Source organism: Macaca fascicularis, chromosome 11 (genome assembly GCF_037993035.2).
Source record: "Macaca fascicularis isolate 582-1 chromosome 11, T2T-MFA8v1.1".
Lineage (NCBI taxonomy): Eukaryota > Metazoa > Chordata > Mammalia > Primates > Cercopithecidae > Macaca > Macaca fascicularis.
This window is the reverse complement of record NC_088385.1, coordinates 29,657,098-29,670,723: the sequence shown is the minus strand read 5'-3', so window position 1 is coordinate 29,670,723 and position 13,626 is coordinate 29,657,098. Positions and strand designations below refer to the sequence as shown.

General features: G+C 34.3%; 1 protein-coding gene across 16 annotated transcripts in view; it reads left to right on the top strand.

Annotated features, from left to right (window-relative positions):
- Positions 1 to 13,626, top strand: part of INTS13 (integrator complex subunit 13) — a 33,181-nt gene that overhangs the window by 11,662 nt on the left and 7,893 nt on the right. For 2 of the 16 annotated variants that reach the window (XR_012420093.1, XR_012420094.1), the window contains exons 6-14: positions 873 to 963; positions 2,269 to 2,397; positions 4,065 to 4,149; positions 9,031 to 9,120; positions 9,325 to 9,414; positions 10,580 to 10,758; positions 12,219 to 12,343; positions 12,624 to 12,778; positions 13,080 to 13,310. Coding sequence is in view for 11 of the 16 variants with exons in the window: in XM_015430542.3 (XP_015286028.1) it covers positions 873 to 963; positions 2,269 to 2,397; positions 4,065 to 4,149; positions 9,031 to 9,120; positions 9,307 to 9,414; positions 10,580 to 10,758; positions 12,173 to 12,343; positions 12,624 to 12,778; positions 13,080 to 13,310 (1,239 nt within the window). In the remaining 5 variants the exon portion in view is untranslated. Of the gene's footprint in view, positions 1 to 419; positions 501 to 872; positions 964 to 2,268; positions 2,398 to 4,064; positions 4,150 to 9,030; positions 9,121 to 9,306; positions 9,415 to 10,579; positions 10,759 to 12,172; positions 12,344 to 12,623; positions 12,779 to 13,079; positions 13,311 to 13,626 lie in introns of those variants that run through there. The other 14 variants (XM_005570426.4, XM_065523925.1, XM_015430542.3 and 11 more) reach the window with 9 other exon arrangements.

Here is a 13,626-nt window from a genome sequence, read left to right as displayed (position 1 = left end):
TGCTAGAGCAAAAGATGCTCCTAGCGCCCCTGTCATTTAGGAAGTTACAAGGATTTCAGGAGCTCTGTGCTAGGAAGCATGAGCAGAGACCAATATGTATATTTGTGATTGTGTCACAGCTAGTAAAGACATGTTTGGATATTGCAATGTGGACTTTTTTAGAGTGATTATTAATTTTCTTAGGTGCAGTCATAGTATTGTTATGAGTAGGATTGTTCTCACTAGGAGAAGCATGCTGAAGTGTTTAGGACTGCACGTCAAGCCCTCTGCAACTTACTCTCAAATAGTTTAATTAAAAAGTGTGTATCTACTTAGTTATAGTATATAGAGAAAGCAAATATAGCTAACAGTGACTCTAGGTGAAGGACATATGGTTGTTCATTTAATAGTACTTTTCTTTCAACTTTCCTGTAGGTCTGGAAATTTCAAAATAAAAAGTTGGGGGAAATTTTTAGCATTACCAATCCTATATTCTTGGAAATAACTAATTATAGCTAATGGTTAGTATTGCCTGATTTTATCCTTAAGAAACATTAGTATAAGGGAAATTAATACAATATTTATTCATTTTTACTGTTGCAGTTGTCTATTGAAAATTATACTTAATTATAAGAGTTTTATCTTTATTTTATCCTTCAAACACAGCAAATTATTATTTTTTGCATTTAAATTAAATTTGTATACTCATTAAGTGTTCATACTGGTACAGCAATTGCATATACTGCCTATCTAATATTTAGCTTTTGGGTTAAGAGTAATATCTGATTGTAGCAATATGCTGTTTTAATACGTTAAGGTTTTAATAGTTCACCTGCCTGAATTCATTACATACTATGTATTCTTATGTTTTAAGTCAAAAATTTCTCTTTAAGTCTCATGCAGATTCAAAAATGTGAGTTGGTCTTGATCCATACCTACCCAGTTGGTGAAGACAGCCTTGTATCTGATCGTTCTAAAAAAGAGGTGAGTGTTGAAATAATGAAAGAAAAGACCATTGTGGTTAATAATAATAAATACTGAGAAGGGTTATTATTAAAATGATCCATTACCAATATTTTCTGCCAAGAAAATATTTTGAGTTTTCAAAGTAAACCTCTATGGCAAGACATCTAGGGTGGTTCTTTATGGTCTAATTGTAGATTTTAAAGTGTTTTCTATTCTGCCTGCCTCTTGATGTTTATCAAAAAGTATTACAAACCATACATAGTTTGTATTGCTCCTAAAATTTTAATTACTTTAGTGATTATTTTTATTCTATAAAAATATTTTTCCTTATTAGAGAAGCAATACACTCTTAAACAAAAATATATTCCAATAAAAAATTAATTTTACACATTCAGAGGGAAAAATCTTATTTTCCAACGTTAGTTTTACCTTTTAAATAAGTTTGAACAATTTTAAAGGAAAAGATGATCCTGTTGATTGTTAAATGGATCCACATCATAATATTCTCTATCAGTAATTTATGTTTAGAAATGTAGATATATTCTATATATCTGATTTTTCATTTTGCATTATTTAATATAAACATCGCGAGTATTACCTTAGTCCATGAATTTTTGTAGTTAAGTGGTATTTTTAGTCATTATTGCTATCATTGTGTTTTTAAGTGGTTTCCAGTTAAAAACTGGAAACTGTTTTTAAGTGGTTTCCAGTGTAAGCCTCTTTTTTATTAACTTTTTTCTGCCTCTTTTGATAATGTGGCAATGTTAGCTTTATTTTATGATAATGAAAATTTATTTGTAATTAATATTATTGCCCTGGAATGAGTAAGATTTTGTGTTATCTTGTTGTACACTACTTCTAGCTGCCTTATTTATTGATGACAGAAAGAAATTTTTGTAGTGATTTCTACATTCTTTCTTTTAGTTTTATCTGCAGGGTTTTGTCCTCTCAACAAAATAAATTATTTTTTCTACAGTATCCTTCAAATCCATTTTGCATATAGATAGAAAGTAATAATTATAAAGAAATCTATTTAAATATTTCACTGTAAATTTCAGGAGGACAGGGATCATGTCTATTCACTGCTGTGTTCAATATACTCAGTTTCTGGTATCTAGCAAACTGATTAATACATATGTGGTGAGTGAATGAGTGCATGAAAATATATCGCTAAAATAGTTGTCATGGTTAATTTATGGACCTTTTTTTTCCAACTTCTAAAAAGTTAAAAATACTTAATTTTAATGGATTTATAGTAAAATAGCAGTAGGTTACAATGAATTAATATTTTGTGGATAATTTTTCTTGCATATTTTTCTGTAGTTGTCCCCAGTTTTAACCAGTGAAGTTCATAGTGTTCGTGCAGGACGGCATCTTGCTACCAAACTGAATATTTTAGTACAGCAACATTTTGACTTGGCTTCAACTACTATTACAAATATTCCAATGAAGGTAGGCAGTTTTTTTTCCTGCTGTTTTGAAAGCACTGCTTTGCTTTTTAAGTATTTGTTTGAGGCCAGGAGCGGTAGCTCATGCCTGTAATTCCAGCACTTTGGGAGGCTGAGATGGGAGGATTACTTGAGGCCAGGAGTTTGAGACTAGTCTAGTCGACATAGTAAGATCCCATCTCAATATAAAAAAATAAAAATAAAAAATTGTTGGACATGTATTATTTATTTTAATTGAACCTTTACCTTTTCTCCCCATATCGTATTTTCTGTTTTGCTAGCCCACATTCAATGTCTTTGACCAGGTCAGTAAATACTGAAAAGCAACCGGAAAGGATCACAGAATAAAATGCTATATTTTTGTTTTCTAAAAGAACATGTTATGTGAGCTCTCTTAAAAAACAAAAACAAAAACAAAAACAAAACGCTCTCATTGTTTTCATCAAAATACAATTTCTATTTTAAATTATTATTCTGTGATTCTTTCCCTGACAGCTGTGTTATTAGATTTTGCTTACTTTGTGTATTCTAGTGGATCTTTTATTCTCTATATTTTTGATGTTGCCCACTCGGTATAAAGGTGTCTATAGCTAATAGGTCTAACTAGGGGAAAATAGCTCATAGTTTTAAATTAGTTTATTACTCTCTAACTGAAAGACCGTAGATGTGAGCCCTGTGATTTTACTGGTGGATTTTTTAAGGAACGTATTGCTACCTGTTGCTTTTCATCATATTAACGCTATCATTAAGTTGTTCTAGGGCTCGCACAGTGGCTGGCCTGTAGTAAGCTTCAAATGAGTTTTTACTGAGTGAAATTGAATTTAATTGTATTGATTATGTTTACAAATATAAAGTAGCCACTATATCTGAAAATTCAAATTTTTCTTACATTCCAGTTTCTATTTTCTGCCACTATATTATGAATAATAAATAGCATGAGAAATATAATCTTTTCATTATTTCTTAATGCCATTGGCTGGTTTTTCACTACAAATTTTAGGCTTACCCTGTAGAACCTTTTGGATGCAGAAGTAAATAACATAATAGGTACACTTTAATATATATAATGTCACGTTATAAGAAAAATACTCTGATAGCTTGCCTGTTAATTTTGATCATATTTGTGTGCTACTGGTGTGACTCTTCAATCTTTGTGTTTTTTGGTAAATAGATAATGTTGAAATTCCTATTTCCTATTACTGAAAACAAGTTACTAAACTTGTTTGTTAGTTTGTATTTTATATAATTGATATTTGCTAATTCACTGTAGGTATTTAAAGATGCTATTTCCTCTTTTTAACAATGATTTCACTTTAAATGTATGTAAATTATTTCAATTACATTATATTTGCATATTAAAAATATTGGCAAGACAATGCATTTGGAGTAAAAAAAATTCAAAATTTCTGAATTAGTCATCTTTGTTAATTCTGACATAATGTAAAAAAATCATTAAATACTGTATTACCTGTATATGGCCAGTTGTTTTTTAATGGAGTTTATGTTGCATGGAAAACTTGCATCTTTAAATAGATTATCCCATTGTTTTAGCTAATTATTATTGAATGTATTTGACCTCATTTTAAACAAAAAGCAAAATGAATAATTAATGATTTTATTATTTTGAAAGCAAAACCATGTTTTTTTAAATGTTTGAAATTTTGCTTCAAGGAAGAACAGCATGCTAACACATCTGCCAATTATGATGTGGAGCTACTTCATCACAAAGATGCACATGTAGATTTCCTGAAAAGTGGTAAGAGACATTTGAAAGTATTATTTTGTATGATCTAACATATGAAAGCATATTACAGTAGCCCCCATATCCTCAGGGAAGACATTCCAAGAACCCCAGTGGATGCCTGAAACCTCAGATGGTCTCGAACCCTATACTGTATATACTGTTTTCTCCTATACATACATACCTATGATAAAGTGTAATTTATAAATTAGGCAAAGCAGGAGGAGATCAAGAACAATAAGAATAAAATAGGACAATTTTAGCAATATATTATAATAAAAGTTATATGAATGTAGTCTCTTGGTCTCTCTCCCTCTTTCTCAAAATATCTTACTGTACTGTACTTATCCTTCTTGGGATGATGTGAGATGATAAAATACCTACATGATGAGATAAACTGAGATGAATGATATAGGTACTGTGACATAGCGTTAGGCTACTATGGACCTTGAACACAAGCACCATGATACCTCGACCATGGATCTGATAACCAAGAAGGCTACTAATGGGCTCGTAGCGTTTATAGCATGGATATGCTGGAAAAGGAATGATTCATGTTCCAGGCAGGACAGAGTGGCCTAGTGTGAGACGTCATCATGCTACTCAGAATAGCATGCAGTGTAAAACTTATGAATTGTTCATTTCTGGACTTTTGTATTTAATATTTTTGGGCTGCAGGCTGGGCGTGGTGGCTCACACCTGTAATCCTACCACTTTGGGAGGCCAAGGTGGGCAGATCACTTGAGGTCAGGAGTTCGAGACCAGCTTGGCCAACATGGCAAAGGCCCATGTCTACTAAAACTTAAAAAATGAGCTGGGTGTGGTGGCGCATACCTGTAGTCCCAGTTACTTGTGAGGCTGAGGCAGGAGACTCTCTTGAACCCGGGAGGTGGAGGTTGCAGTGAGCCGAGATCATGCCACTGCACCCCAGCCTAGGCAACAGGGTGAGACTCCATCTCAAAAAATACATGTATATCTTGGGACTGCAGTTGACCACAGGTAATGAAACCATGGAAAGCGACACAGCAAAGTTGGGGGACTACTGTAACAGCTTTGAGAAGTTCTTCAGTACAAGCCAGACTGACTATAGTTCATCCCTGTGCAAACTTATCTGTCAATATCACCTATTAATGGCCATGGAACTAGTGTCCTGTGGAATTTACTTCAGAAAAGACTGGGCTAATACAACAAATACTGAGAAAGATAGCCATGGCTTTCTCAAACTCATTACAGTTTCATTTGCAGGCAGACAACCTTGAGGAAGGGAAAAGAATAGGAGCAAACTCGAAAGAGTGATAGACTTTCAACTTGGCCTAGAAATTAAATTTGGAAATTTAAATTAGTTTTTTTTCCTCTAAAAATTATTTCAGTCCATAGATCTCATCTCCCAAACTGATTTCTGCAACTGTATTGGCTTGGTTTAGGGGAGAAGACTCTGGAGTTAGGAAATAAGTTTTAGCTAAAGCTTTGCCACCAACTGGCAAGTCCCATATGTTTCTAGATGTATGTTTGCATGCTTATGAATTAAAGATGCTGGATTAGATGAGCTGTAGTATTCCATTCAATTCTAAAATACAATGAAAATTTTAAGACTTTGAAGGTCATTTTAAAAGCTTTTAAGCTTTGACATTTGGTTAAATTCTTTAGAATGTTTTCTAGTAAATTGATGCTGCCAGAGAAACAGTTGACTTTGATTATGTTGTATGCATCTTCTGAAGCATAATCATGAGCCAGTCCTGACATTTGTTACATATCTGAGGAATCTTAGAATAAACCTAATGAGTTGCTAACATGAAAGAAAGTATTATGATACAGAAATATATGAACATTTAACAAAGGAATATAGAGAACTTGTTTTTGAAAATATATTACATGGAAATTGCTATGAACCTGTGATGTTATATCAATTTTTAAAATGTTATTTTAAAAACTTACAAAAATGAGCCAGGCATGGTGGCTCACGCCTGTAATCCCAGCACTTTGGGAGGCTGAGGCAGGAGGATCATGAGGTCAAGAGATCATCCTGGTCAACATGGTGAAACCCTGTCTCTACTAGAAAATACAAAAAATTAGCTGGGCATGGTGGCACGCACCTGTAGTCCCAGCTGCTCGGGAGGCTGAGGCAGGGGAATCGCTTGAACCTGGGAGGCAGAGGTTGCAGTGAGCTGAGATTGCACCACTGCACTCCAGCCTGGCAGCAGAGTGAGACTCTGTCTCCAAAAAAAAAAAAAAACTTACAAAAATGTCAAAAATATCCTTTGTAACACAAAATAGTTCTTTAAAATAGTTAGTTGTTGACTTGGCCTGTAGTTATTTGCATTACTTGTGGACACTATGTGTCAAATTTATTTTAACAATGGGAACAGAGCACTGTGGGAGCACACAGGAGGCTGCCTGTGGTGCCAGTAAGAGTTAGGCAAGTTTTACTGAGGTGGTAACAGGGTAGCTGGGTCTTGGTGAGTAGGCTTATACTTTAGCCCAGATACCTTCTTTTTTTTTTTTTTTTTTTTTTTTTGAGACAGTCTCACTCTGTCTCCCAGGCTGGAGTGCAGTGGCACGATCTTGGCTCACTGCAAGCAAGCTCTGCCTCCCAGGTTCACGCCATTTTCCTACCTCAGCCGCCCGAGTAGTTGGGACTACAGGCGTCCGGCACCACACCTGGCTAATATTTTGTATTTTTAGTAGAGACAGGATTTCACTGTGTTAACCAGGATGGTCTCGATCTCCTGACCTCGTGATCCGCCTGCCTTGGCCTCCCAAAGTGCTGGGATTACAGGCGTGAGTCATGGCACCCGGCCCCTAAATTCCAGATCTTTATATTCTGCTGCCTAATTGTATCTCTTAGATGTCTCTCAGGCACCTACATCTCAGCATGCCCAAAACAACTTAGGAGCTTTGCCACCTGAACTAGTCTCCCTTTTCAGTGAATGGCCCTGTTGTCTATTCATTTATATAAGGCGGAAACCTCAGAATCACTTCTGAGGCATCTAATCCATCATCACATTTTCTTGATTTCATCTACTAATATTTCTCACGTACATCAAAATCTCCATCTCAGCTACCAATAACATTTCCCTAATCCAGCCTTTCATTTTCTTACCTGTTATCTCACAGTAGCCTCCTAAATGGCCTGTCCCTATCTACTCTTTACCCTCCAGCTACAGTAACTTTCAGAATGCTAATCCTGACCATGTTCTCATGACCTTAAACCTGCCCCCTGCCCATGCTTTTCTGTTGCCCTTAGGAAAAGACAGAGCTGTTTAATGTCTTCCAAGGCCCTTCATTGTCTGCTCCCCTCCCCGTTTTTATTCTCATCTCAGAACATACTAATCTTCTCTGTTTCAGCCACACAGATCTAATATTTTTCATGCTTCCTCCTGCCACAATATCTTGGTATCTACTGTTCTTTTGCCTGAGTAGTCTTTCCTCTATTTCTTTTTTTTTTTTTTTTTTTTGAGACGGAGTCTCACTTTGTTGCTCAGACTGGAGTACAATAGTGTGATCATAGCTTACTGCAGCATCAACCTCTTGGGCTACCAGCAGTCCTTCCACCTCAGCCTCCAGAGTAGCTGGGACTGCAGGTGCAAACCACGAAGCCTGGCTAATTTTTGTATTTTTTCCATAGAGACAGGGTCTCACAATGTTGCCCAGGCTGGTTTCCTGACCCCCTAGCAATCCTCCCACTTAGGACTCATAAAGTGCTGAGATTTTAGATGTGAGGCACTGCATCGGGTCCGTTTCTTTAGTTAATTTCTACTCATCCCCTTGTAACTCAGACCAGTCTTCACTTCGCAAGGAAACTTCCCCTGGTGTCTTGGAATAGGACAAATCTCCCTCTTTAGGCACTCATAGCACTAGATATTTCCTTCAAAGCCTTGTCAGCTTTATGGTTGCACATTTGTTTATTATTATTAGATTAATATCTCCTTATGTATTTACTTTCCAGATCCCTTGGTTTGTGTTTCTTCTAACTAAACTTACTAGAATTCAGTATAGGTGTGCATTTTAGATTCCTTAATCTTTTTCTGAGTACTTAACCATGTCATTTTATCATTTAATAGTGTGGGCAGGGAAGAGCAGTTGTAGATGCTTGAAATTTTTTAAATTTTCGCTATTGACTTTCAGTGCAGTGACCTAAATGATTGGTTTAATAATGAATGTGGAGGAAAATTACTATTTATTTTAATTATAGATAATATCTATACTTTATTTGGTATTTGTCCAGGGGACCTGATAAAAAGATGTTGTCTCAGAGATATTTTCTCTTACAGAGTTTAACCTCATTTGGAAATCTTGGTAAACAATTTGAAGCTTGTGATCTACTTGATAATGTTAGTGTTTCTCTGACATTTTTTTCATTGTTGTTTTTAAATGAACTTTTAATTTTAGAGTAGTTTCAGATTTACAAAATAATTGTGAAAACAGTACAGAGTTCCAGTTACTCCACACCCAGTTTGCTCTATTACTTTTTTTGCTTTTATTATTACTATTTTTTTTATTATTTTTTCGAGGCGGAGTCTCACTCTGTTGCCCAGGCTGGAGTACTGTGTCGCGATCTCAGCTCACTGCAACCTCTGCTGCCCAGGTTCAAGTGATTCTTCTGCCTCAGCCTCCCGAATAGCTGGGATTACAGGCACCTGCTGCTGCGCCTGGCACATTTTTGTAGTTTTAGTAGGGACAGGGTTTCATCATCTTGACCAGGCTGGTCTTGAACTCCTGACCTCGTGATCCACCCATCTCAGCCTCCCAAAGTGCTGGGATTACAGGCGTGAGCCACCATGCCCAGCCGCTTTTATTATTTTTTAAATTAACACATAATTGTACATATTTATGGGATATCGTGTGATGTTTTGATACATGTATACAATGTGTAATGTCTCTGACATATTTTTAAAGGTGATTCACACCTAGGTGGTGGCAGTCGAGAAGGCCCGTTTAAAGAAACGATAACATTAAAGTGGTGTACACCAAGGACAAATAACATTGGTAGGTATTTAAGAATAACTGAAAAAGACTAAATCAAAAGATTCTTCAGGTATTATGTGGGGGTCAATTAATTGATTCTGTTTTGCATTTTCGTTTTTCATTGTTTCAGGACTCAATGAACTCAGTGAACAAGTTTTTTTTTTTCTTTTAATTGTGGGAATATTTCTTTATATTCTTTCAAATCAGTGTTTTCTTCTATTTCAGAATTACACTATTGTACTGGAGCTTATCGGATTTCACCTGTAGACGTAAATAGTAGACCTTCCTCCTGCCTTACTAATTTTCTTCTAAATGGTAACTTTCATCATTTAATGGTTTTGCCTGAAATTATTTATATTATTTGAATTATTTATATTATTATTAAATTATTATTTGAGTGAAATTATTAAGAGTATGAACTCTGGAAAGCTATTTTCATCACTATAGCTTTGCCATTTATTTGTGAAAGCTGTTTTAAACTTATGTAATTTGAAATACCCTTTAACAGCTTTTACTAACATTTAAAAGATGACTGTAGGTTTGGCTTTCAGGCTATTATATCTAAGCAAGTTTTATTTAATAAAATTGTATTTCTATTTTAAAAATTTGACCTTTAGAGTCTAAATTGATTTGTTTTAGAAGCTATAATTAGAAAATAGATTAAAAAAATAAAATAGAAGCTGGAATAATGTAGACTATTTATCTTGGCCCACTGAATTTTAAATCAAAGCAAAGATGGACTTAACTTGAACACGATACCTTTATCATAAATAAATATTATGTTTTTAATATTATACCATATGATTCTTACCTATGACCTTAAATCTGTGGTTTCATTGTGTGAAATTTTTTTTACAAGTCTAAATTATTGGATTCCAAATTAAAAGCTTCTCTGGTAATTCTTATGATCATCTCAGGTTTTGGAACTAGTGATCTAAAGAGTCAGTCTGTCTTTATCATAAGGTTATGTCATTGTTAATTAAGCATAATTTGATTATCAGACTAGGTGCAATTCAGATTAACATTTGGACATGTAGAATAGAAAGTAGTTATGATTACAGTGTGGATGAGGAACTGTTATGTAAGTGAACTGGGACTGTGCCTTCTCCCTAAATGTTCTGTAGCATTAATAACCTGAGGATTATGGAGCAGTTGTCTCACTTTTCTTCTTGAGGTCCAGGAGGAAAATTTAATATGTACATGTAAATTGGATGAACCATATAGCCAAATGTATTATTTCAGAGACCACTATAGTTGTTGTGGGAAACTGTATAACTATGTAACCTTGGAGTAACTAAGATATAGTTAAGGCTAGAATTCAGATTTTTAGGCATGGAAGAGTAGATACACTAAATTAGCAATGCAGGTTAAAATACGGGGATCAATAAATAAAATGAAAAAATCTAGATGTAAATCTCAAGGAAATAAATGAGAGCCCGTTTGAGTTTCATTACTGATAGTGTAATCTTATTTTTGACAGGTCGTTCTGTTTTACTGGAACAACCACGAAAATCAGGTTCTAAAGTCATTAGTCATATGCTTAGTAGCCATGGAGGAGAGATTTTTTTGCACGTCCTTAGCAGTTCTCGATCCATTCTAGAAGATCCGCCTTCAATTAGTGAAGGATGTGGAGGAAGAGTTACAGACTACCGGATTACAGTAAGACTCTAATATCTATAAATTTTAAGTTTTGAATGTGTCATCATTCAGCAAGTAGTTATCAAGTGCTCGTTAAATGCTAAGATCTGTGGAAAAAAAGAGATTTGGAAGAAGTTGATTATTATTTTAATTAGGTGAATTTCCTGCAATATTTGCTCAAAAGTTCTATTTATCATTGTTTAATCTTATTTTATATTCAGTGTATAGTGAGATGTATCTGAATTGCAATGACACGCTGGAATTGTAGGAAATAATAAATTTATTTGAACTAATATTTTAGGTGAAACTTAATTTCTAGTAATTTAAATGGCAAACAGAAACCTGGAATATTTGGATTGTTGCTACTTTGAAATAACATAAACTTTTGTATTACTGGGAAGAACATAAAAGGAAATATATGTCCTTTTTTGGTAGAAATTCTGTTCTAATTTTGATTTTTTATTCTCCCTCCTCTCTTTCCTATTTGGTATTTCATAGCTGTTTACTTCTTGAGGTGGTTGTAAAAACTAAGTGTGATATATGTATATGAATATACTTTGTAAACTACAAAGTGTTATATACTGTAAGTAACTTTTTAATTAGGATTTTTTTAAAAACATAATATTTAAATAAGGAGAAGCCTAATCAATATTTATTGTAGAAAATTTAGAGAATATAGATGTCTTAAAAAAACACCCCACCTGTAAATTACCTATAATTTCATCATTCACAGATAACTCTTGTTAACATGTTTATGTTATGTGAAGGTAGTTTGTTTGTTTGTTTTGAGACAGAGTTTCACTCTTGTTGCCCAGGTTAGAGTGCAGTGGTGCAATCTTGGCTCACTGCAACCTCCGCCTCCTGGGTTCAAGTGATTCTCTTGCCTCAGCTTCCCGAGTAGATAAGATTATAGGTGCCTGCCACCATGCCCAGCTAATTTTTGTATTTTTAGTAAAGACGGGGTTTCACCATGTTGGCCAGGCTAGTCTCAAACTCCTGACCTTAGGTGATCCACCTGTCTCGGCCTCCCAAAGTGTTGGGATTACAGGTGTGAGCCACCGTCCCCAGGCTCAAGGTAGTTTTAAATAAGCAAATGAGTCTTCTAATATGATTAACTGACTCTTTTATCTTTATGTGATAGAAAAGTTAAATTATAGAAGGGGGAAAAAAGTGTTTCTTGGTTTTTACAAAAGGTGGGGAAAACATACCATGAATGCATTTATGTTTGAGGCTTTCTTCATTTTCATCGTATAAAGGCTGATAGGTTTCAAGTTCAGAAAGGATAAAAAAGTAGTGGAATTGAGGGATACTGTTAGAAAAAATGTTTTGTTGCACATCACAGGACAGAAGACATCAGGGAAACAGACTAGTACATGTAATCCATACTGAAACATTAGATATAGTTTCTAATTTTATCTTATTTGGTTATCATTAGGATTTTGGTGAATTTATGAGGGAAAACAGATTAACTCCTTTTCTAGACCCCAGATATAAAATCGATGGAAGTCTTGAGGTCCCTTTGGAACGAGCAAAAGATCAGTTAGAAAAACACACCCGTTACTGGCCTATGATCATTTCACAAACCACCATTTTTAACATGCAAGCGGTAAGTGTTAAGTATCTTCAACTTTTCTTATAGATTAGTTATATATTCTTTATAGAAACAAATTAGAAAATTTGTAATTTATACCATTTCTTAAGCAAAGAGTGAAATATATGAGCTTGCTAAAGTTAAAGAATTAATAATTAAAAATTGAAGTGATAGTTACAGATTCCTTCACCATGATAGTCTTTAAAATCCTTTCAAAAATCAAGTTCTGCCTAGATGTTTTGATATTTATTTTTCAAGACAGATTTTCTTTTTTCTTTAAAAAAAAATCTAACAGGTAGTTCCATTAGCCAGTGTTATTGTGAAAGAATCTCTGACAGAAGAAGATGTGTTAAACTGTCAAAAAACAATATACAACTTAGTTGATATGGAAAGAAAAAATGATCCTCTACCTATTTCCACAGTTGGTACAAGAGGAAAGGGCCCTAAAAGGTAGATTTTTTTTCTTATTTTCTTTATAGATCACATTTACTTGATACATACTGTTTCTCAAGATAACTTACTCTATATGTAAATTTTATTTGAGGACTTGTGTGTGTGTGTGTGTATATATATATATGTTTGAGATGAAATAATACAAAATCATAGAAAATGATATATTATAGCTTAGAATTTCACTATTAACTACCAAGTAAGAGGAAGGAAGTCCACATTTCATTATTTCTTTTTACTTTACCAGTAGAAAGTGACACTTCAATATTATTTAAAGAGTATTTCCAAATCTCTACTGCAGAGATGAACAATACCGTATCATGTGGAATGAATTAGAAACCCTTGTCAGAGCCCATATCAACAACTCAGAGAAACATCAGAGGGTCTTGGAATGTCTGATGGCATGCAGGAGCAAACCCCCGGAAGAAGAAGAACGAAAGAAACGAGGAAGAAAGAGGGAAGACAAAGAGGACAAGTCGGAGAAAGCAGTGAAAGATTATGAACAGGAAAAGTCTTGGCAAGACTCAGAGAGGTGACTTCTTGGCACTGATATAGCACCACGGTGCCTTTTGTTATATCACATTCTGCATAGAGCATTTTCATACATTCTAACCTGATTTAATAGTAGTTCATTTAATACATGTTTATTCATTTTCATTACTGTAATTTTATCATTCTTAAAATCTAAAGGATCTTTCTTAGATGTAAAAAAGTGTGAATTTTTACTGTTGGGGCAAAGTTAGTGTTAGTTTTTCCTAATTAACTTCTGAAAATCATAATGCATGATGTTTGGTATCAGTATGTGCTTTATGTTTTGTGAACTTCACAGATGTAATTTTATTCCTCTG